At 44.3% G+C, this 24,759-nt stretch overlaps 1 protein-coding gene across 1 annotated transcript in view; it reads right to left on the bottom strand.

Moving 5' to 3' along the window:
• Nucleotides 1-22,739, bottom strand: part of MELK (maternal embryonic leucine zipper kinase) — an 84,763-nt gene extending 62,024 nt beyond the window's left edge. The window contains 7 exon segments of the mRNA XM_049772528.1: nt 3,858-3,926; nt 7,021-7,122; nt 7,125-7,227; nt 8,738-8,801; nt 13,044-13,133; nt 17,883-17,957; nt 22,556-22,739. Coding sequence (XP_049628485.1) covers nt 3,858-3,926; nt 7,021-7,122; nt 7,125-7,227; nt 8,738-8,801; nt 13,044-13,133; nt 17,883-17,957; nt 22,556-22,739 — 687 coding nt within the window.
• Nucleotides 22,740-24,759: the final 2,020 nt, after the last annotated feature.

Below are 24,759 nucleotides of genomic sequence, written 5' to 3'. Positions count from 1 at the left end.
AAAAAAAGAAAAGAAATCAAATCTAAATAGAAATGCACCACATGAGGGGCCAGCAAAATACTTAAAACAGAGAACTAGCAAAAGCGGCCCCAACAACCACCAAGGTACCTGCAGTGACAAAGCTGTATGTGGTGAGTATGGGCAATGGAGCGGACCACCAAGAGTGGCCCCAACAACAACAGGAATTGTAGCCTAGCCATCCACACAGGTCAGAGGCCATGCAGGCTAAGCTCTATGCAGCCACAAATTATCTCTTACCCATACAAAATCCCCTGAGACATCCTTGGCAGTAGAGAAGACTGATAGTGACATAGAAAAGAAGCACCTTGAGAGACAGGGTACCATGGTAAAGCAACACAAAACCCTACCATGCCTACTAGGTAAAGATGGCAATCCTGTACACCCAATGTATACTAATCAACTAGGACATCACCTCTCTGAAATGGAGCTCAGAGTGGAAATATTTAGGATGTTCAATGAGCTCAAACGAACAATGGAATGGACTGCCAATAAAACAAAGGAGAATCTGAGAGAAAAATGAGAAAAATACAAACAGAAATTCCACAACTGAAAAGCCTGGTAAGCAAAATGAAAAAGTCATTGGAAGGTCTCACCAGCAAAGTAATAGCTGCTGAGGACAGAATCAATAAACTCAAAGATAAAGTAAAGAAAACCTCCAGACAACAAGAAGGAAAATATAGCCTCAAAATAAATGAACAGAAGATGGAGAAAATCATCAAACTAATTGAACAGACACTAATAGAATTTGGGATAAATTTAACAGAAACAATATAAAACTGTTGGGGTCCCAGATAACCAGGAAGAAAACTCCTATGAAGAAACAACAAAGACATCATTGCTGAGAAGGTCCCAGAACTGAAGAGAACATGCATCCACATCCTGAATACCCAGAGTACCAACTAAAAGAAACCCAAATAAAAACACCCCAAGGCACATCCAAGTTCATAATAAAGAAAACCACAGACAGCGTGTTGAAAGCAGCAAGATCAAAAATGAAAGTATATACAAAAGCACATCCTTAAGATTTATAGCAGATTTTACATATGCAAACAATTCATACCTAATAGGGATAGGAACACATACATTTTATAATGCAGTGGGGCCTTACACCCTGAACACTTGTCACAGTGACTTGGCTTAGGCTTCAGAAGATCAGACATTGCCCATTCTCCCTGAACCTTGGACCCCATCAATGGAATCAGCACTGTTTTCTACACCAGCAACAGGAATCGAACTTCTGCCAGGGAAGAAGTCTAATGCTGCCCTGGCATCAATTTGTTCCAGAGTGGGTTCATATGACACCCTGATGACTTGGTGACAACAACCTGCTCTCAGGGCATGGTTCTCTGCATTGCCACCTAATGGAAAGATGAAATCAGAAGACACTCCGGGTCATCGTTATTTTGACATAGGATCTATACAAAAATAAGGGTCTCTAATTACAGAAACATGACCCGCAAAACCATGATTGTGAAAGACTTTGGGGTTAGACAACTTAGTATGCCTGGAGCCTACAGTTGGTCTTATGCCAGGATGCTTCTGTTTTTAGGCGAAAGGTTTTTCCTTTATATTTTCCCCATATTTTGCTGTGCCTATACAAAATAAATAAATAAACAAACTAGGGGCTGGAACGATAGCACAGCGATAAGGTGTTTGCCTTGCACACAGCCAACCCAGAACCGACCCCGGTTTGACCCCTGGCATTCCATATGGTCCCCAAAGCCTGCCAGGAGCGATTTCTGAGCATAGAGCCAGGAGTAATCCCTGAGCAGCAGTGTCACACACACACACACACACACACACACACACACACACACACACACACACACACACTCTCCTCCCTTTATTTTTATTTGTAATTTTTTATCCAGGAGTAATCCCTGAGCAGCAGTGTCTCTCTCTCTCTCTCACACACACACCCCTCTCTTTATTTTTATTTGTATTTTTTTTATCTCTTATCTTTTAAATTGGGGCTCCTGCCTTTTTCATAGACCCTTGGGACACGGATTACTTCATTTTACCATATATTCCCATATTTTTCTATAAAACTAAGAAGAAAGGAATAAAGGTTGGGGGCCCGGAGGAAAGTGGTTTCGGATGCATTAGCAAGGAACTAACTACCCAAGTCAAAGTCAATGATAATAGAATCAAGGGACCTAAACTTTAACTTTAATCATCTAAACTTAATGGGGTCTGTTATACTGGTAGGCCAGGGAGCAAGGTATGGTAGTATAGGATGCACTCTGGGTCCATTGGTGGAGAGATGTTGACACTAGTGGTGAGAAGGGCCCTGACTCATTGTATATCTAAAATTCAACTGTGAACAACTCTATAGATCACAATTGATTCAATAAAAAAAAAAAAAAAAAAAAAGAATTGGGATTGGAGAGATAGCACAGTGGTAGATAAGGCATTTGCCTTAGATGCAGAAGGATGGTGGTTCAAATCCCAGCATCCCTTGTGCCTGCCAGGGGTGATTTCTGAGAGCAGAGCCAGGAGTAACCCCTGAGCACTGCTGGGTGTGACCCAAAAACCAAAAGCCAAAAAAAAAAAAAAAGGTTTATAGGGCCAGAAGATAGCATAGCTGTAGGGCATTTGCCTTGCATGCAGCCAATCCAGGATGGACAGTGGTTCAAATCCCAGCATCCCATATATTCTGCCTTGCCTGGCAGGAGCGATTTCTGGGCACAGAGCTAGGAGTAACCCCTGAGTGCTGCCGAGTGTGACCCAAAAACAAACAAACAAAAAAATCTATATCAGATTTATCACAAACAACTCTGCAAGGCCCAAAGGCAGTGAGTTGTGGGATATAGTGGAGGAAAAAAAAAGAATGCCTAACCACAATACTTCATAAAGACAGACTCTCATTCAGGTTTGGAGGAAGGATACATAGCTTCACAGATAAAGAACAGCTGAGGAACTTTAGAGACTCATATATCAACTTTGAAAGACTAAAGTGGGTACTATAAGGCAAGACAAACCACACTAAGACTCCAAACTTCTACAAAAAGATAGTACAAAATTACATGGCAATATTCTTTTTATGGTGTCAATGGACTAAATGTACCAATTAAGAGACAACGAGTGGAGAAACAAAACAGAAATTGAATTCAACATTTTGTTGCCTGCAAGAAGCACATTTGAATCAAATCAAACACATACTCAAAGTCAAAGGTTGAGAAGACAATCCTTCAAGCAAGCAACTCACACCAGCCCTCCTTTCTTTTTTTCTTTTCTTTTTCCCTTTTTTTCTTTCTTGTGGTAGTTGTTTTATTGTTTATTTTGTTGCTGTATTTTATTGTCATTTGCTTGTATTTTTTGTTTTGTTTTGTTTTTTGTTTTCTTCTTTTTTCCCTTTCTTCTTTTATATTGATGTTTATAGCCTCTAGATGGACTTCTCCGCTTTTTTTTCTTTTTCCAACAGAACCACAGAACTTGAATCATCTTGTTCTCCTTCATAATTTGAAGGGGGGGGGGGGGAATGGATGGTATCAGGAGCAACTTCAACAGTGGCTCTCAACCTTCTCCCCACCATGACCCACTTCCAACTTTGCTTTCCTTCCTATGGTCCCTCCCATCCTGACAGTAGGTCTCCTGGTCTCAAGTCACAAACCCCAATTTATGTGATCTTAACCCAGAATCCCACTGAAATATTCTGGAGGGGCCACAGTTGGGCCAGTTGCAAATCACTGATCTAAAGAAGTTGGCAAAAGAGATGAAACTTAATATTACTTTGTGATTCAACCAGACACAATAAAAGTTGGCTGGTATTTAACAAAAAATAACATAGAAAGGAGTGCACAACAAGAAAATACATGTATTTTGTCTGCACTTACCTTGGGTATTGCACAGAGACCAAAGTCAATCAACTTTATTTTATGACATTCATCAAAAAGCAAATTTTCCTGGAGGAAAAAAACAGTATTTTTATAACTCCATACTAATTTCCTTCTGTTACATCCCACCTCTAGCCATTTCCAAAAACTACATAAGTCTGTCTATATAAAGGAACACTGGTAACTAACTGTTCAGCTTCCCACAAGGAAAGTTTTTAGCGTGAAGTCTTTCCTCCTCAGTGCTGTTTGTTCAATTATAAGCAAATGCAATCTGGGTCAAGAGCAAGTTTAAACTGTGAATTTCTGTGAATACACAGGAAAAAATGAATATTAAAAGTGCTCTATGTCACTAAACCCTTTCTAAGAAACCCAACCCTGACCAAGAAAGATTAAAATCCCTGTTCAACATAGAATGATCACACTCTTCTGGGGGGTATTAAAAAAAAGAATATGAGAATAATATCCAAAGACAATAAAAATGGGTGGAAAGTGCAATTAAGACAGAGAAGGGATCACTATAACAATAATAGTTGGAAATGGGGGGGCGGAGCAATATCACAATGGGAGGGCGTTTTGCCTTACATACGGGCTGACCCAGAATGGACATGGTTTGATTCCCAGCAACCCTTATGGTCCCCCACGCCTCCCAGAGAGCAATTTCTGAGTGAAGATCCAGGAGGAACCCCTGGCTTTGTGGGTGTGCTTTTGGGGCCACACCAGGTGGCCCAAAACAAAACAAAACAAAAAACAACAATAATTTAAAAATAATAGTTGGAAATAAATAACTATAGACAAAAACTGGGATGCTGAAAAAAGGTAAAGTAATTTTCTTTTTCTTTTTCTTTTTTTTTTTTTTTGGTTTTTGGGCCACACCCGGCGGTGCTCAGGGGGTTACTCTTGGCTGTCTGCTCAGAAATAGCTCCTGGCAGGCATGGGGGGACCATATGGGACACCAGGATTCGAACCAACCACCTTAGATCCTGGATCGGCTGCTTGCAAGGCAAACACCGCTGTGCTATCTCTCCAGGTCTGGTAAAGTAATTTTCATGACACCCCTACAAGTGTCTCTATAGAAGCAGGCTGGAATGGGCACTGGCTATGGGGGACCATTAGAGAATAAACTGGGAAATTAAATTGGTGATGGGAAATCAACACTGGGGAAATAACTATGTTGAAACACTATAACCAAAACTCAAATATCAACAACATTTTAACTCTAACTCATGGTGATTTAATTGATAAAAAAAATTTTTTAATAAAATAAATATTCCTGTTTAGGAGCCAAAGAAATGGTATAGGAATTAAGGTGCACACAAGGGACCAGTTCAATCCCTGAATCCATGTGGTTCTCTAAGAATCTCCAGGTATGACCCAGGAGGTCCCCAATCACCAGGTGTGGCCCCCGGTGGCCCCTAGCACCACAGGACCTGACCAACACTGCATCCACAGGTCTTTGCATTGAACCATTACTCAACTGATCAAAAACTGCCAGGAGTACACTCCCACCCCACTCAGGGACCCTGATCCTTGAGCACCATTTGGGAGGTGCCAAAAATGAATTAAAACACGCTGTTCAGGGAACAGAGTACAGCAGGTAGTCATTTGCCTTGCATACATCACCCTGGGTTTGATCTCTGGCATCCCATATAGTCCTCCAAACCTGTGAGGGGTAATGTCTAAGTGCAGAGCTAAGTACCATGGGGTGTGACCCAAAAAACAAATAAGGTAAGGCCAAAAAAAAAAAAAAAATGTCGAATGTGAACTATTCAGTGACAATATTCTCAAGGAAAAACCGTTTCTTCTCTTCCTAGAGAGAAGATACTCAAGTTTATAGTTTACTGCTGTATTGAACAAAGACATTTAGGATGGCTTGACCATTGTCAGTAAATGGAATGCCAAGAAGAAAATCCATCTAAATGCACCAGGGGGCCAGGAAGAAGTCACAAATGGTAGAGTGCAAGCCACAGGAGCATGTTTAGTCTTCAGTACATGATCCTCCATACTCTCAGATGTGGCCACTTTAAAATGAATAAATCCCTGAAGGCCAGAGAAATATCACAGTGGTAGAGCATTTGCTTAGCAAGCAACCGACCCAGGACCAACAAAGTGTGGTTCGAATCCCATATGGTCCCAGCATCCATATGATCCCCCATGCCTGCCAGGAGCAATTTCTGAGCAGACAAGCCAGGAGGTAACCTTGAGCACCCGCTGATGTGGCCCAAAAACCAAAAAAAAATAAAAAAATAAAACAAATCCCTTGAGTGATAGCACATCTGATAGGCACTTGCCTTGCACATAGCCAACCTAGGTTCTATCATTGGCATCTCATATGGTTCTAGAATCGCATGGAGTGATTCCTGAGTGCAGGAGTAACTAGGAGTATTGCTGGGTAGTGGCTCAAAAAAAAAAAAAAAATTAAAAATTAAATAAATCAGGGGCTGGCGCGGTGGCGCTAGAGGTAAGATGTCTGCCTTGCCTGCGCTAGCCTAGGACGGACCGCGGTTTCGATCACCCGGCTTCCCATATGGTCCCCCAAGACAGGGAGCGACTTCTTGAGTGCATAGCAGGAGTAACCCTTGAGCATCACCCGGGTGTGTGGCCCAAAAACCAATAAATAAATAAATAAATAAATAAATAAATAAATAAATAAATAAATAAATAAAAATTAAATAAATCCTTTAATAATGAGCAAACATAATAAATGAGCAAGTCTATTGAGATTAAAAGTGGTGTATTTCAATTAAACAGAAAGAAAGGCACAAAGCTTAGCAGGGATTGTGCTGTCACCTGGTGATAGAGCAGACTCCATATGAAGCCCTAGGCTCAATCCCTTGTACCCTCATTCCACACCTCCTAAAATAAAGCCCAGCAGCTGGTCAAAGGTGACAGTCTAAAGAGAAGGAACAAGGGCCCGGAGAGATAGCACAGGCGCTTTGCCTTGCAAGCAGCCGATCCAGGACAAAGGTGGTTGGTTCGAATCCCGGTGTCCCATATTGGTTCCCCGTGCCTGCCGGGAGCTATTTCTGAGCAGACAGCCAGGAGTAACCGGCTGAGCACCACCGGGTGTGGCCCAAAAACCAAAAACCAAAAAAAAAAAAAAAAAAAGAGAGAGAAGGAACAAGTAGCATCTGCAGGTGGAGCTCCCCACAAACTTGTCACTCACAGGCTTGAGGTCCCTGTGAGCATAATCCCCGGCTGTGTACATTAGGCGGACTGCGGACACAATCTGACGGAACACCACACGCGCCTCTATCCTCCGACAGGCGGGTCCTGGGAAATGATGTAGTCAAACAGCTCTCCTCCCGGGCAGTACTTTCAACAAAGAGAGACAGACACACTGGTGAAGGCCTGCATACAGTATTTCAGAGACCTGAGAATTTCAAATGATGATTTACTCTGAGACTGTTCACATCACTTACTGACAGGGAAGGAGAGAGGTAGGGTCTGTCTAGGCTCACACAAGCCCACACTGCTCCACCAAAGACAGTAGCTCTTAATCTTAGAGCACACTTTATTACCTAGTCAGGGGAAATAAAAACAATCTCTACGGTAGTTTTTTAAATTCATTAAAGAATTCCTATTTTCAGGGCAAATACTAAAACTCATTCTCAACCTTAACACTTTTATCCTTAGTACAGTTAGCGTGGTAGGAATGCTTGCTTGCATGTGGATCGACCTGAGTTTGATTCCCAGCAACCCATGATGGTCTCCCAAGCCCCTTCACCCAGGTATGTGGCCCCAAAACAAACAAACAATAAGAGGTTGGGGGCCCATAGCCAATAGCACTGTAGGGTAGGAATTTGGCTTTGCACTCAGCCAACCCAGATTCAATCCCCGGCATCCTATATGGTCTCCCAAGCCTGCCAGGAGTGAATTCTGAGCACAGAGCCAGTAGTAACACTTGAGCACCACTTGTTGTGGCCAAGGAAAAAAATGAGGAAATAAAATGAAGAAGCCAAGGAATGCCCAGGCCAGAGATAGTACAATGGGTAATGTACATGCTTTACAAATGACCAACCCAGGTCAGCTGCAGGCAAGGCAAGAGCTTTAGCTGATCTATTATCTCTCCAGTCCCAGTATTTATTAGGTAAATATTCCATCTTTTAAGTGAAATGTACTTTTAACTTCCAAGACATGTACTACTATGACTGAATGTTTATGCCCTCTCAAATTCATGTTAAGGGCCAGAGACTGAATTCATGCTCTGCATGTGAGACGCCCAGGTTCGCTCCCCAGAACAGCATGGTCCTCTGAATTAAGAGGAGCCAGATGTGTTCCCTACCAGTCCCTGTCCTCTCCCTGCAAAGAATGCAAAAAAAAAAAAAATCCTATTAAAATCCTACCTTCCTCCTTCAAATAACCTGAGAAAGACCTTTGGGTAAATAAAAAGAATTAATGCTCTCATAAGAGAGGCTTCAGGGGCAGGATGGCAGAGGGACTAGAGTGGATGCATGGCATTCAGGAACACCAAGTTCACCCTAGGCACAGCAGTGGTTCGCCAGAGCACTGCTGGGAGCAAATCAGAAGCACTGAGCTGGTGAGTACCCCCTTCCCGAACCCAAGCACTACCTGCAAGCTTCAATCTAAATAATAAGATATATCATGCCCCACTACTGTGCAAGGCACATCAGAAGAAACCATCTAGGCAACAAGGACAAAGAGCCCAACCCCCCTAAAAGTATTTGGTGCCTTGATCTTCAATTTCCAGCCCTAAATGATAACAGACTCTTGTTCACAGCTATCCACAATGTGGTCACTGGGAACAGAGGCCCAGTCAGGCAAAGACTGACAGACAACATCTTTAGGAGTCCTGCACACACTCACCTCAAGAATCAGGAATTATGGTGTTGTCTGTCTCCCAGCACCTGGTAGGAGTTGGCCACACATGCTGGTGTCTCAGATTCTTCAAGGCATCAATCTCTGTTTTAATTCGGGGCAAGTCATCTGAGACAAGACAGACAAGACAAGTCATTCTGAGCACTAAGCTTCTTATGGGAAATGTTGCAAATACACATACAAGAAGATAACAGTCCATTCCAAAACAAACTATTGGGCATACAAAGAAGCAGACAAAACTCAATTCCCATGAGATCACCCAAAATGGGGGCATGAGGAGCCAGGGAGATAATACAATTGGGAAGGACATTGTCTTACATGCAGTCCACCTAGGTTCAAGCCCTAGCATACCACTATGGTGCCCCAATCTGCCAGGAGTATTCCCTGATTGCAGAGGGAGAGAACCAGGAATTAAGTCTGAGCATCACCAGATGTTACCAAAAATGAATAAAAAAATGTCATAAGGGTTTTATGAAAGATGCATTTAGTGAAGGTAACCAAAAAGATCTAAATCATGTTAGACACCTTGAGAAGGCGCTGAGTATTCCAGAGATTGGGGATAGTATAGTCCACAAGGATGGAGTACATACCTTAGAAGCAATGAGCTCAACTCTCAATGCCATGTATTAGTATCTCCCTTAGTACTACAAAGTGCAGCGCTAGAAACCTTAGGTCAAGCAGCCCTGCACACCAGGCCCTAGCTTGGAAACATCAGGCCTGTGTGGTCAGATAAGAATTGCCATGAGTAGATCCTGCACCCTGACACACCACTAAAGAGCCACTAGCATTTCGGATAAGTAAAGCAACAGAAACACCAGTGTGCAGGCCTGGACCATTGGGATCTTATGTCTTTTCTTCCCCCTTGGTTTATGGGCCATACTTGGCAATGCTCGGAGGTTATTTCTAGCTCTGCACTCAGGAATTAGTTCTGGTACTGCTCAGGGGACCATATGGAATGCAGTTTGATAAGAAAACCATAATGAACCCAGCTGGCATTACAAGCAAGCTTCCTACAACTATATAATCATCTCCAGCCCTGCCTTTTATCATTATTTTCCTTTTTTCTTTCTTTTATTTATTTAGTTTTTTGTGGGGAGATCTACTACACCAGTGGTACCTCATCGGCTTACTCCTGGCTCTGCACTTAGGGATCACTCCAGGTGGATACAGGGGACCTTATGAAGTGCAGGGGGTCAAACCAAGTCAGCCCATGTGCAAGAAAAAAACCTCCAGTAGTAATCCCTGAATACAACATCAAGAGTAAGCCCTAAGCACCCCCAGATATGGTCCAAAATCAGTCCAAAAACAGTCACATTACATGACACATATTGAGGACCAGTTACATTCTCAAACACACAAAAGTAAGTTGCAGAGAACTAAGTCATAGGTGAGATGATAGGCTGTCATAGGCCTATATTGTATGTTTTGCATATAGGAGGCCAAATTAGAATTTGGCACTATCATGGTCTCCTAATCACCAGGTGTGACCTCCCCCCATCCACCCTCTATCAGAAATAGCCCCTGAGCACAAATCACCTGGATACTCAAAATACCTCCACCGCCCCCTACAAAAAAAAAAAAAAGAGTTAGAAATAAAGTCAACTCATAGGAAGAGAGATAGAGGGAATGAAAAGACAGGACAAAAATGATATACAGACCAATGATATGGGGGCCTTGGATACTTTCAGTGGTAAAATGTAGTAATTTTGCACATTAACACTATAAACTAACACTATTGTAACCTAAGCTATCATTAAAAAATTTGGGGGGCCGGAAAGATAGCACAGCAGTAGGGCATTTGCTTTGCACGCAGCTGAATCAGGACAGACAATGGTTCAAATCCTGGCATTCCATATGGTCCCCCGTTGCTGCCAGGAGCTATTTCTGAGCTCAGATCCGAGGAGTGACCCCTAGAGCGCCACAGGGTGTGACCCAAAAACAAACAAACAAACAAAATACCATTATGGTTTTATTTTATTTCTGGTTTGGGGCCATACCTGGTAGGTCTCAGTGGCAATTCCAATTGGGTACTTGGTTCTTACAGTGCCAGGGATAGAACCTGGGTTCTAGCATGCAAAGCACCATCTCCTACTGCTACTATATTCCCTTCCACAGATCTTGTAGGATTAATATCTCCTTCCCTTTAAATTTTTCATGATAAACTTCCTAAATGTTGATCTGATTGACAGTACAGATAAAGAGATTTAAAGTGCTATATATGCCCCAGAATTTTTCTCACAAAAGGCATTATTTGGGGGGGGTATACAGGGTGATGCTCAGAGGGTTATTCCTGGTTCTGTATTCAGGAACTACTACCTGGTGGCCTTGAGAAAACCATCAAATGGGATTACTGGGATTGAGTCTGGGCTCACCAAGTGTTTGACCAAACCACTATCTGCAGAGCTATCACTATTGCTCAGGTCCAGAGGACACTTTTAGATAGGATGAGATTTTTGTTGTTGTTTTGTTTTATGGACCACACCCGGAAGTGCTCAGTGGTTACTCCTGGCTCTGTGCTCAGGAATTTCTCCTGGAAGGCGCCATATGGGATGCTGGAAGATTGAAACCCAGTGGCAGTGTGCAAGGCTAAATGCTCTACCCTACTATAGCTCTGGTCCCTAGGATGAGTTTTTTTTTCTGATTCCTAGATGAGTTTCTTTTGTATGTTTATGGGTCACACCGGTGTCACTCAGGGGTGACTCCTGTTTCTGTGCTCAGAAATTGCTCCTGGTGGGCCGGAGAGATAGCATGGAGGTAAGGCGTTTGGCCTTTCATGCAGGAGGTCATCAGTTCGAATCCCGGTGTCCCATATGGTCCCTTGTGTGCCTGCCAGGAGCAATTTCTAGCTTGGAGCCAGGAATAACCCCTTGAGCACTGCCGGGTTGTGATCATAAACAACACAAAAAAAAAAGAAAAGAAAAGGATTTGAACCAGCATTTGTCCCTGGATTCATCCTGTATTGGCTGCTTGCAAGGCAAACACCCTATGGCTGTGCAATTTAAGGCCCAAGTTTTTGACGTTCTTTTGCAAGGCAAAGGCCCTACCTGTTGTACTATCTATACTCATCCCTAGGATGTTATTTAATGAAAACAAAGTATTTAATGAAATCCTTTTCCTTATTTAGTTCCTTTTTTCTCCCATGAATGCTTCTAGGGGTGAGCAGTTTATTACTTCCTACAACAGCCAATTTTTTTTTTTTTTTTTTGGTTTTGGCGGCCACACCCAGTGGCGCTCAGGAGTTACTCCTGGCTCTGTATTCAGAAATTGCTCCTGGCAGGACTCAGGAGACCATATGGGATACTGGGGTTCGAACACGCGGTCCTGTCAGGGTCTGCTGCCTGCAAGGCAAATGCCCTACTGCTGTGCTGTCATCCAGCCCCCCAATAACAGTCAAATTTATTTCTTGGTCTTGGCTGTAACGTGCTCAATTTTTTGTTCGTTTTTTGGGGGGAACCACACCAGGTGGTGCCTACAGGGTTCCTCTTACTCCTGAACTCAGGAATTATTTTACTGGTAGCCTTGGGCGTCATATTGAGTGCTGCGAATCAAACATGAGTTGACTGTGAGCAAGGCAATTAATTGCCTTACCCATTGTTCTATTAATAAAGCACCTTTAGTTTGATTTTAAGAGAAGGCCTAAGTTTTTCTTTTTTTTTTTTTTTTTTTTTTTGGTTTTTGGGCCACACCCGGTGACGCTCAGGGGTTACTCCTGGCTATGCGCTCAGAAGTCGCTCCTGGCTTAGGGGACCATATGGGACACCGGGGGATCGAACCGCGGTCCGTCCTAGGCTAGCACAGGTAAGGCAGGCACCTTACCTCCAGCGCCACCGCCCGGCCCCACAAATCCCCTTTGATTATATTTTTTGGGACTTTTATATTTTTTCTAGTATTTGAATTGATTTTGAGGTGTTATTTTCTCTCCCATTTTTTTTTTTTTTTTTTTTTAGTTTTTGATCACACCTGGTGGCACTTGGGTTACTCCTGGCTCTGTGCTCTTTCCTGGCACACTCTGAGGATCATATGGAACATATAGAATGCCAGAGATAGAACCTGAGTATGTTATGTGCGAGGCAAATATCCTATCTGCTGTGCTATCACTCTGGCCCCATTTTTACTTTCTTTTAAAAAATTGTTCAATTTTTCTTCTGCGCCCAGTTACTCCTAGCAGGCTCAAGGAACCATATGGGATGCCGGGATCAAGGCAAAGGCCTTACTGCTATGCTATTGCTCTGACCCCCATAATGGCATTTTTTGAAAACATATTGCAATGGAAATAAAGAGAACATTAGAGGAAAATGCATATCTTAATTCTAAACACTTATCTATAAATATTTTATTAAGATTTTAAACTTACCCCCAGGGCAGTTTTATCCATAATTTTTATAGCTACCATTTCTCCAGTGAGGATATGGCAGCCAAGTTTGACTTTTGCAAAGCCACCTAAGGAAAAGAAAAAATAAAGAGACAAAATGACTAATCTAAATATCATTCTTAATGTAAGTGAAAGATTGAGCACAAAAACCTTTCCTTATGCAATATGAAAAGTGGGAGGATACAAGGGGATAGAGGCCAGCGCTCTAACACATGTAAGGTACATACTCTAAACACTAAGCAACATCCACAGTACCTTCCCCAATACTTTAAAAGTGAGCCAAGACATATAGCAATAGGAAGTTAATGTGTTTTAGGCTTGCATGCTACAGAACTCCGTCTTTTAACCCCCCATAGCTCCATGTAGCCCCTCGAACACAAAGCCAAAATAGTCCCCAGATATATAAAATGTATAGACCTTGGGTATTTATTTGTTTAAAAAAAAAAAAAAAAGCTCAGGGCCAGAGATAGCACAGCAATGGGACATTTGGACCCGGTTTGATTGCAGTACCCATATGGTCCCCCTAGTCTGGCAGAGGCAATTTCTGAGTGAAGAGCCAGGAGGTGATTCATGAGCACCGCTGAGTGTGGCCCATCAATCAATCAATAAATAAAGTTTAAAAATAAACTCACGGCCAGAGTGATAGTACAGCAGAAGGGCATTTGTCTTGCACGCCAGGCCAACCCCAGACAGACTCCGGTTCGATTGTCAGCTCCCATATGGTCTCCACTGTGCCAGCCATGAGCAACCTTCTCGAGAAGAGCCAAAGTAACTCCTGAGCACCACCAGGTATGACCCAAAAACCAAAAAAAATCTCATTTTAACATTTCCAAAATAAAATCTTGGTAGGCCCAAAGATGTTAGCTCAGATAGTAGATAGGGTATTTGCCTTGCATGAGGATAACACAGGTTCAATCCCAGGCATCCCATATGGTGCCCCAAGCCTACCAGGAGTCATTTCTGAGTGCAATGCCAGGAGTAATCCCTAAGCACCACTGGGTATGGCCCAAAAACAAAACAAAAAAGATGTGGGGCCTATGAGATGGCGCTAGAGGTAAGGTGTCTGCCTTGCAAGCGCTAGCCAAGGAAAGATCGCGACTGCGGTTCAATCCCCCAGCGTCCCATATGGTCCCCCCAAGCCCGGGCAATTTGTCTGAGCGCTTAGCCAGGAGTAACCCCTGAGCATCAAACGGGTGTGGCCCGAAAAAACAAAACAAAAAACAAAAAGGATATAGTTCAGTGATAGAATTTTTGTACATATGAGTTCTGAGTCTGAAACCAACATGTGTATACATTACACAATGGACACAATTTACACAATGGATTTTATGCTAGCTATTAGGAAAAATGAAGCCATGAAATTTGCCTATACATGGATGGACATGGAGACTATAATGCTGAGTGAAATAAGCCAGAGGGAGAGGGAGAGACATAGAATAGTCTCACTCATCTGCAAGATATAAGAAAAATAAAAGACAGTATGGCAATAATATCCAGAGGCAATATACCTAAACACTGGAAGAACCAGCTCATGACATGAAGCTTGCCATAAGAACAGTGATTGCAGCTAGAGCCACTAACCACAATGACAAACTACCATGAAAATGATAGTGAGGGAGAGGCAGAATGTCTGAAAGACAGTCAGGGGGGTGCGGGGAGAGGGGGAGAATGAGGGAATGTTGGTGGTGGGAAGATCGCACTGGTTTCTATGACTGAAACCCCAGTATGAAAAATTTTCGTAAACATGGTGATTAAATTAAAAAAAAGAAAAATATCCAAATAAATTTTAACATGCCATATATTGAACTTGCTATTTATCTGCTAGTAAATATCATTAAAATGATGGCAGAAGACTAAAATGAATTTGGAAAAGCATATAAACTCAATATTAAATGGAAATTTAGGATAATAATAACTTTTTTTTTTTTTTTTTTTTTTTGGTTTTTGGGCCCACACCTGATGACATTCAGGATTTGCTCCTGGCTATGCACCTAGAAATCGCTCCTGGCTTGAGGGACCATGTGGGATGCCAGGAGATCAAAACCACAGTCCGTCCTAGGCCAGTGTGGGCATGGCAGATGCCTTACCGCTTGTGCCACCACTCCTCCGGCCCCTTATTTAAGACTTATTTGTTTGTTTTGGGGTCATACCAGCGCTCAGGGGTCACTCCTGACTCTGCGCTCAGAAATGGCTCCTGACAGGCATGGGGGACCATATGAGAATGCCGGGATTTGAACCACCTCTGTCCTGAATCACTACTGTGCAAGGGCAAACACCCTACAGCTGAGCTATCTCTCCGGCTTCCTGTTTTAAAGACTTTTAAATGCTTAACTCATTTGATTATCACAATCTCAAGAAAAGGAATTATAATTTCTCCTATTGTGCAAATGAGAAAACTGAGATACAGGAAGACTAAATGAATTTTTTTGTTTGTTTGTTTGGTTTTTTTTGGTCACACCTGGTAGCACTCAGGGTCACTTCTGGCTCTGCGCTCAGAAATTGCTCCTTGCAGGCTCAGGTAACCATATGGAATGCTGGAATTTGAGCCACCATCTGTTCTGGATTAGCTACATGCAAGACAAATGCCCTACTGCTATGCTATCTCTCCGGGTCCAAGACAACATGATTTTCCTAGATTGCACAACTAGAAAGAAATAGGATCTTTTCCAGCAATTCTGCTCCCAGGAATATATCCTAATGGCCCCCAAACACGATGCAGAAAAGAAACTGGCATGCCTATGTTCTTTGTTTTGCTTTTGTGGTGTGTGTGTGGTTTTTGGGTCACACCTGGCAGTGCCCAGGGGAAACTCCTGGCTCCATGCTCAGGAAATTGCTCTTGGCAGGCCTCGGGGGACCATATGAGAAGCCAGATTCAAACTGATGACCTACTGCATGAAAGGCAAAGGCCTTACCTCCATGCTATCTCTCCAGCCCCGCCTATGTTCTTTGTAACTATATCCACAATAGCCCAAATCTGGAAGAAAAAAAAAAAAAAAACCCACAAGTGTCTGTGGCAGGAGTGATAGTACAGTGATAACCCTATTATTGTCTTGCATGCAGTCGCCCCTGGATGAACCTGGGTTCAATTCCCGGCATCCCATTTGGTCCCCAGAGCCTGCCTGGAGCGATTTCTTTTTGGGAAGTTTTTTTTTGTTTTGGGGGGCACACCCGGCAGCGCTCAGGGGTTACTCCTGGCTCTACACTCAGAAATTGCTCCTGGGAGCTCGGGGAACCATATGGAATACTGGGATTCGAACCACCATCCTTCTGCATGCAAGGCAAATTCCCTACCTCCATACCATCTCTCGGGCCCCTCCAGGAGCGATTTCTAAGCACAGAGCCAGAAGTAACCCGAGTGCACTGAGTGTGGCCCAAAACCAAAATAACAAACGACAACAACAACAAAAAAAAAAAAAACACAAGTAGCTCATAACAGAATGGATAGGAAACTAGTACACTTAACACAATGGAATACTACACAGTAATTTGGAACAATGAGTCATGAATTTTGCCTTACACATGGATGAATATGAAGTGTATTATACTGAGTGAAATGAGACAGAGAGGGATTAGACCATAGTATGATCATACTCCTTTGTGGGTTTATTAAAAAAAGATAATATGACAATAATAATGATAGGAGAGGCCAGGAGAACTAATCCATGGTAAAAAGTTTGCCACAAAGAGTAGGAGAGTAAAGATAGAGCAGAGAAGCTGACCACTATGACAATGATAGTTGGAAATGATCAATTTGGACAAGACCTGGGTGCTGGAAAGGAGATAAATGGATATGCTTGATACCCTCAGTAACAGAAAAAGGAGAAGTAAGAGAGAGAGAAATATCTGACATAGAGGGCAGTAGGGTGGACAGAGGGAAATTGGGGACATTGGTGACAAAATGTGCACTGATGAAAGGATGGGTGTTTGATACTGAATGGCTGAAACTCAATCACGAGGCAACATTTGTAACCATGTATCTCACAATGATATAATTAATTTTTTTTGGTTGGGGTTGGGCGTGGTGGCACAAGCAGTAGGGCACTTGTCTTACACGCACTGACCTAGGACAGGACCATGTTTTGATGCCCTGGCATCCATATGGTTCCCCAAGCCTGGAGCAATTTTCTGAGCTCATAGCCAGGTAGTAACATCACACAGGACACACGTCACCAGGTATGGCCAAAATAAAAATAAATTTTTTTTTGTTAAATTAAAAACTAAAAAGGTAGGGGGTTGAAAGATAGTACAGCAGGTAGGGTGCTTGCCTAGCACATGACCAACCTGCACGCCACATGACCCCTGAGCCTGCCAAGAGTAAACCCTGAACACAATCAGGTGTGGCCAAGGTTTTAAAAAAAAAAAGTGGGGCTGGAGCAATAGTATAGCAGATAGGGCACTTGACTTGTACACAACCAATCCAAGTTCAATCTCTGCATCCCCATATGGTTCTCTAAGCATTGCAGGAATAATTCCTGAGTGCAGGCACAGGAGTAACCCCTGAGCATCACGAGGTGTGGCCCCAAAAACAAACAATAAAAGGGTCCTGGCAGTTATTCCCAATATTTTCCCCATCACAGTAAAAAGCCATTAAACTATCCTTAGATCCCTAGATCTCCTGACTTTACTCTAAATAAAATGATCTATAAGGTTTCCCCATTTTTTGTTTACACTACTTTTTCTTTACTAAATAAATTGTAAATGCTGTCAATTACATAGGCTAGACTAAAATGCTCATGCCTTTATAATGTATAGTCCAAATACCGTATACTCTCAAAACTATTTATCACTCCTCTGTGTCCAAGAAAAAAAAACATTACCTGTGCCAATAGTTTCATACAATTCATAGTATTTGAGAAGTTCATCATATCTTTCATAGTCCTCCTTAAGTTTAATTCAAGATATTAAAGAACTGTAAGACAGAAATAATATGTAAACAAAAAAGGAAACTCTTAAGAAATTATCTCTGATAAATGCAAATAAGCCTTAGACATGATACTAGAAAAACAACTCCTACCTGACACCAATTCTCACATTATGTATTAAAGTCAACTCCATTTTAAGGTTAAGTGAAGACTTAAATACAAAAGATAAAACTGTGGGGCCGGAGAGATTGCATGGAGGTGTTTTGCCTTGCATGCAGAAGGTTGGTGGCTCGAATCCTGGCATCCCATATGGTCCCCTGAGCCTGCCAAGGGGTGATTTCTGAGCGTAGAGCCTGGAGTAACCTGCTGAGCGCTGCCGGGTGGTGACCCAAAAACCAAAACCAAAAAAAAAAAAAAAGTAAAACTGTATACAAGGGGCCGGTGAGGTGGCGCTAGATGTAAGGTGTCTGCCTTGTAAGCGCTAGTCAAGGAAAGGACCACGGTTCGATCCCCCGGCATCCCATTTGGTCCCCTCAAACCAGGGGCAATTTCTGAGCACTTAGCCAGGAGTAACCCCCTGAGCATCAAATGGGTGTGGCCCTAAAAAACAAAACAAAAAAAAAAAAAAAACTGTATACAAAAAAAAGATAAAACTGGAACTATAGTCATATTTCAAAATAGAAGAGGATCTTTCAAACTTAGAGCTAGTCATTAAAAAATTAAACACTAATGGGCCGGATGAGATAGCATGGAGGTAGGGCATTTGCCTTGCATGCAGAAGGACAGTGTTTCGAATCCCAGCATCTCCTATGGTCCCCTGAGCCTGCCAGGATCGATTTCTAAGCATAGAGCCAGGAGTAACCCCTGAATGCTGCCAGGTGTGACCAAAAACAAAACAAAACAAAAAATTAAACACTGAAACAAATGTTATGCATGTCTAAACATATTACTGGAAAAATAAGTAGTGCTGGTGTTGTAGAGATAGTACAGGGGTATAAAACTTCTGGTGCTTTTCTTGCATGGAAACCATACCTGGTTTGATCCCCCAGGACTGCTTATGCCTCCACCCCAGCATCACCAAGGGTAGGAGTAACTCTGAGAACAGATCCAGGATGCAAGGCCAACAGCCCAAACACCTGTTACTCCCACACAGTATTTTTGAAAAGGAAGCAAATTACATAAAGGCATTTCATGGGGACCAGAGATAGTACAGCAGTACTTTCTCTGTAGTAACAGGCCAAACCCTGGTTAAGATTCTCTAGCATTTTGGGACCAGAGAAATAGCATGGAGGTAAGGCGTTTGCCTTTCATGCAAGAAGGTCATCAGTTCAAATCCCGGCACCCATATGGTCCCCCCGAGCCTGCCAGGAGTGATTTCTGAGCATAAAGAGCCAGGAGTAACCCGAGTGCTGCCGGTTTTTTGCCAAAAAACCAAAAACCAAAAAAATAAAAAATAAAAAAAGATCTCTGGCATTTCATATGGTCGGTCCCCCTGCACAACTCCAGGACTGATCCCTGAGCACACAGCCTGGAGTAAGCATTGAGTATGATTCCCTCCCAAAAAAAAGGAGTGGTGAGGGCATTTCACAAAGAAGCAAATGGCCAATAAAACATGAAAAACTGCTCAGCTTCATTAGTCATAGAAATGGATATTATAACTCCAATGATACCCAATTTTAACATGTATATAATTAAATATTTCACACTAATGATTCACAACTTACATGAGTTATACAAAAGTATGTGTCAACCAACATAAAAAGTAGTTGTAAAGAGTTGAGGGCCAGTGTGGCGCTTGCCTTGTAACCAGTTTACCACTGTTTGATCCCAGCACAACATAAAGTTACGTGAGCCCTACCCAATTACAAAGTTAGGAGTAAACCTGAGCAACCATCACATGTGGCCCCAACCTGGTCCTTTGGGGAAAAAAAAAAAAAACATCAGAAGGTCCTAGAGTGGCTTGGAGCACCTGTCTGAAATCATAAACTTAGATCCAAATCATAATATGTGCTAAGTGAGATCCTGGCACTTCCACTGTCTGTGCACCCTGTTGCTCCATTTTTTTTTTACACTTTATTTATTGATTGATTGATTCTTAGGCCACACTCAGGGGTCACTCCTGGCTCCGCACCCAGAAATCATCCCTGACAGGGCTGGGAGACCCTCACGGACCGGCCGCATGCAAGGCAAATGCCCTACCGCTGTGCCCCATCTCTCAAGCCCCATCTCTCCATTTTCTGACCATTTCAGCCAAGTAAGCAAGTAAACCAAATAAGCACCAAAAGTGGCAAAAAATAAGGGATAGGAGCACACAGCAGCCAAGTGGAGTCCACCGCTAGTGAACACTACCAGGACTTATGTGCCTCTAAGAAGAGAATGACCTGGCAAGCACCAAAACTAAAACAGGCACAACCTGGAAATCACCACAGCTGAGTGTGAGAGCACTGTTACCTAATTTACAACCCCCAGCAAGCGCCCCAGCTAAAAATGCAGACACCACATCCAGGTGTATATGCAACCCTCAATCATCACCCAACGTGAAAGAAAAGGGGCACGTATATGCATGCAGGAAAAAAAAAACATACACACACAACCTACCTTCCAGTCACACACATATACTCACATACTACCTACCCTACCAGTACACAAGTGCCATACGCATTACCTCCCCTCCCAGTACACACACGCAATTATCCTAACATACTAGTACAGATATTAACTATCCACAGTACATACACACAAAACACACATCACCTACCCTCCCAGCACATGTATGTATGCATGCACAAGTGCACACACAAACACACAGAGATTTCTTTTTTTTTTTTTTTGTTTGTTTGTTTGTTTGTTTTTGGTTTTTGGGCCACACCCAGTAACGTTCAGGGGTTACTCCTGGCTATGTGCTCAGAAGTTGCTCCTGGCTTGGGGGACCATATGGGACACCGGGGGATCGAACCGCAGTCCGTCCAAGGTTAGCGCAGGCAAGGCAGGCACCTTACCTTTAGCGCCACCGCCCCGGCCCCACACAGAGATTTCTTAATGATAATTTTTTGGGGGAAAAAAGTGATGGGATATAGCTAAGCAGTAAAGCACTTGCTTTGTGTGAAGCCCTAGGTTCGATCTATTAAAAGACCAATAAAACAGAGCCAATAAAACAGCGGGTAGAGTGTCTGACTTGCAGCGGGCAAACCCAGAGGCAGACCTGGGTTCGGTTCTGGGCATCCCACATGGTCCCTGGAGCCTGCCAGGAGCGATTTTCTGAGCGCAAAGCCAGGAGTAACCCATGAGTACCGCCGGGAGTGGCCCAAACCAAAAAAAGGTTTTAAAAATATGGGGTTGGGGGCCGGAGCGGTGGCGCAAGGGGTAGGGTATTTGCCTTGCATGTGGCTGACCTAGGACGGACAGCTGTTCAATCCCCCGGTGTCCCATATGGTCCCCCAAGCCAGGAGCTATTTCTGAGCGCATCGCACATAGCCAGGAGTAATCCCTGAGCGTCACCGGTGTAGCCCAAAAACAAACAAAAAAGGCGGGCAGTGTTTGGAAGGATAGCAAAGCAGATAGGGCGTTTGCCTTGCATGCAGCCGACCTGGCTTCAATCTTCTGCATCCCATATGGTCTCCTCTGCCTGCCAGGAGTAATTTTTGATCTCAGAGCCAGAAGTAAGTAGCCCCTGAGCAAATTGCTGGAGATGGCTTGAGCGTCGGAATACGGAATATGGGGGTGGGCTGGGGTGGGGTGTGGTGTGTGTGTGTGTGTGTGTGTGTGTGTGTGTGTGTGTGTGTGTGAATCCCAATAAGCAAAGGGCCAGAGAGAGGGTGGTGGGGGTGGGCAGGGGTGTGTGGTGTGTGTGTGTGTGTGAATCCCAATCAGCAAAGGGCCAGAGAGAGGGTGGTGGGGGTGGGCAGGGGTGTGTGGTGTGTGTGTGTGTGTGAATCCCAATAAGCAAAGGGCCAGAGTGTGTGTGTGTGTGTGTGTGTGTGTGTGTGTGTGTGTGTGTGTGAATCCCAATAAGCAAAGGGCCAGAGATAGTACAGCCCTTAAGGCTGCCTTGTTCCATAGAAGATTCCAAGGGCACCGGGAGTGACCCCTGAGGAGCGCTCAGATGCCTACGCCCAGAACACAGCAGGAAGGAACACCTATCAAAACTGTCAAATCACTTTGACTGCCCTTGACAAGGTCCTAAGGACTAGGACTTATCTTGCTGCGGCAAGCCGAATCAACATCGTGCTTTTGGTTTGGGGTTTTCGTTTTGATTTGGTCTGGTGACTACTGGCTATGCACAGGGCTTAATCCTGGCAGTCTGGATCCACAAGAAAATCTGGATGCACAAGCAAAACTTCCAAAGTTAAGAACTGGGGGCTGAATGGGGGCCGGGAGGGATATAGTACAGAGATAGGCGTCTTGTCTTGCCGCAGACCCGGGTTCAATCTCCTTGCTGGTCTCCTGAGTGATTTGGGCTCCCCACAACCACCATCACCACCACCAGAAATAATTAGGGAACTGATTTCCCCATCTGGTTGGCCACAGCAGAAGCGAGGGAAACACAGAGCCGCTGATGAAAAGACGCGTCAACGAGCTTCCCGGGCTTCTCCCACCAAGTACAGAAGTTTTTCATTGAGCAATTAAACGCGAGGCGCCTCGCCTCCTCCCGGGGGAGAAATTGGGGGCCAGCCCTCTCCCGAGCGCGGTCATCCCGGGCCCTGGTCGTGGCCCCGGCACTGGGTGCCTAAAGCTCCTTCCAGAGGCTCCGAGGCCGGGGAAGTCCTGGCGACCAAGTGGAGGCCGGGGGTCGCCGGCAGCATCGTTCTCCATCGCCCGGGTCCCAGCAGGGAGAAGCTCAAATCCCATCTCCACAGTCAAGCGCGAAAGTCCTCGGGCTCGGCCGCGCCGTCTGGGCTCGCGCCGCCGCCCCCCGACCCGCCAGCGGCCGGAGACACGCACCTGAGGGGCGCGCGGGCTGCGCGGAGGACCCAGAGACTCGGACTCGGCAGAAGGCTGGGCCACTTCCGCCCGCCAAGGGAATCAAACCTCCCGGGCCGGAAAGGGCGGGACTGGGCCGCATGGCGGTGCGCATGCGCGAGACGGGGGAGCGCGGCGGGCTCGAGGACGCGCGAGACGGGAACGCGCGCGCGCGTGCGTACTAGGCTTCGGTCGGTACCTAAGTGCTGCTGGCCTGGGAGCTTGATGCCGCGCGCGGTGCCCTTTAAGGCTGTTGAGAAATAACTTGCTGGGGAGCCGGAGAGATGGCATGGAGGTAGTGCGTTTGCCTTGCAAGCGGCCCACCTGGGACGGACCCGAAATGAACCCGGTTCGATTCCCGGCATCCCATATGGCCCCCGAAGCCTGTCAGGAGTAACCCCTGAGCTCCACCGGGTGTGCCCTCCCCCCACCAAAAAAAAAGTAACTTGTTAGGATCTGAGAGATAGCATGGAGGTAGGGCTTTGACTTGCATGCAGAAGGACGGTGGTTCGAATCCCGGCATCCCATATGGTCCCCCGAGCCTGCCAGGAGTAATTTCTGAGCATAGAGCCAGGAATAACCCCTGAGCGCTGCCGGGTGTGACCCAAACAACAACAACAACAACAACAACAAAAAGTAACTTGCTATGCTTGCTTCTGCAGCAGCACATATACTAAAATTGGAAAGATGCCCAATGGATGGAAGGGGGAAGGGAGGAAAGAGGTAACTTGCTCTTCAAACAAATAGGGAAAATAAAGGTGATTTGTGCTTTTGTGCTCTCCCGAGCCTCCTCCAGCAGTGATCCGTAACAGCTGAGTCAGGAGAAAGCCCTAAGCACTACAGTGTGAAACCCCAAACCAAAAAGGATCCTGGCTCTCCAAAAGAGTGTGAGCTTTTTCTAATGAAGGGCGAAGAGAGTACAGCTGGTAAGGCACTTGCTTTGCACAGAGTCCGACCAGCACAGCCAAATGTAGCAATGTGGCTCAGAAATAAAAAAGGAAAAAAAATTTCAGGTGGCAAGCATATTAAAAGTTACTCGGGGGGCCGGCGAGATAGCATGGAGGTAAAGCGTTCGCCTTGCATGCAGAAGGACAGTGGTTCGAGTCCCGGCATCCCATATGGTCCCCCGAGCCTGCCAGGAGCAATTTCTGAGCATAGAGCCAGGAGGAACCCTGAGTGCCACCGGATGTGACCCAAAAACAAAACAAAACAAACAAAAAGTTACTTGGAATGATACACAAAGAAATCACTGTAGTCATAGTTATTCACCTCTCCTGCCAAACGAACTTTCTCCTACCCACCCCACAAAAGTCACTTTTTTCTCTTCCAGTCTTCAACTCTTACAAAAATATGTTGTCAAAGGACAAAAACCACCTATTCCTATTTAGGATTTAATTACAATTTTGGAATTGCGATTATAATAATTTATCCAGAGGAAAACAAAAAAATGTAAGTGGGGCCTGGAAATTCACTTGAGTTCAAACCGTGGAGTAATAGTACAGGGGTTAAGTCTCTTGCCTTTCACATATGGTTTCCAAAATACTATCAGGAGTAATCCCTGAGCAGCACCAAGTGTGATCCTCCTCAAAACAAAACACTTCTGGGGGCCAGAGCGATAGTACAACAGTAAGGCGTTTTGCCTGCACGCTGCCAACCCTGGGATGGACCCAGGTTGAATCCTCAGCATCTCATATGGTCTCCCGAGCCTGTCAGGAATGTTTTTTGTTTTTTTGTTTGTTTTGGGGTCACACCCAGTGAAGGTCAGGGGTTACTCCTGGCTCTGCACTCAGACAGAAATTGCTCCTAACCAAAAAAACAAAACACTTCTTGGGCTAAGGAGATGATTCAGTAGGTATATACTGCATATAGCTGC

Source organism: Suncus etruscus, chromosome 1, assembly GCF_024139225.1.
Source record: "Suncus etruscus isolate mSunEtr1 chromosome 1, mSunEtr1.pri.cur, whole genome shotgun sequence".
Lineage (NCBI taxonomy): Eukaryota > Metazoa > Chordata > Mammalia > Eulipotyphla > Soricidae > Suncus > Suncus etruscus.
This window is presented reverse-complemented; position numbering and strand designations above follow the sequence as displayed.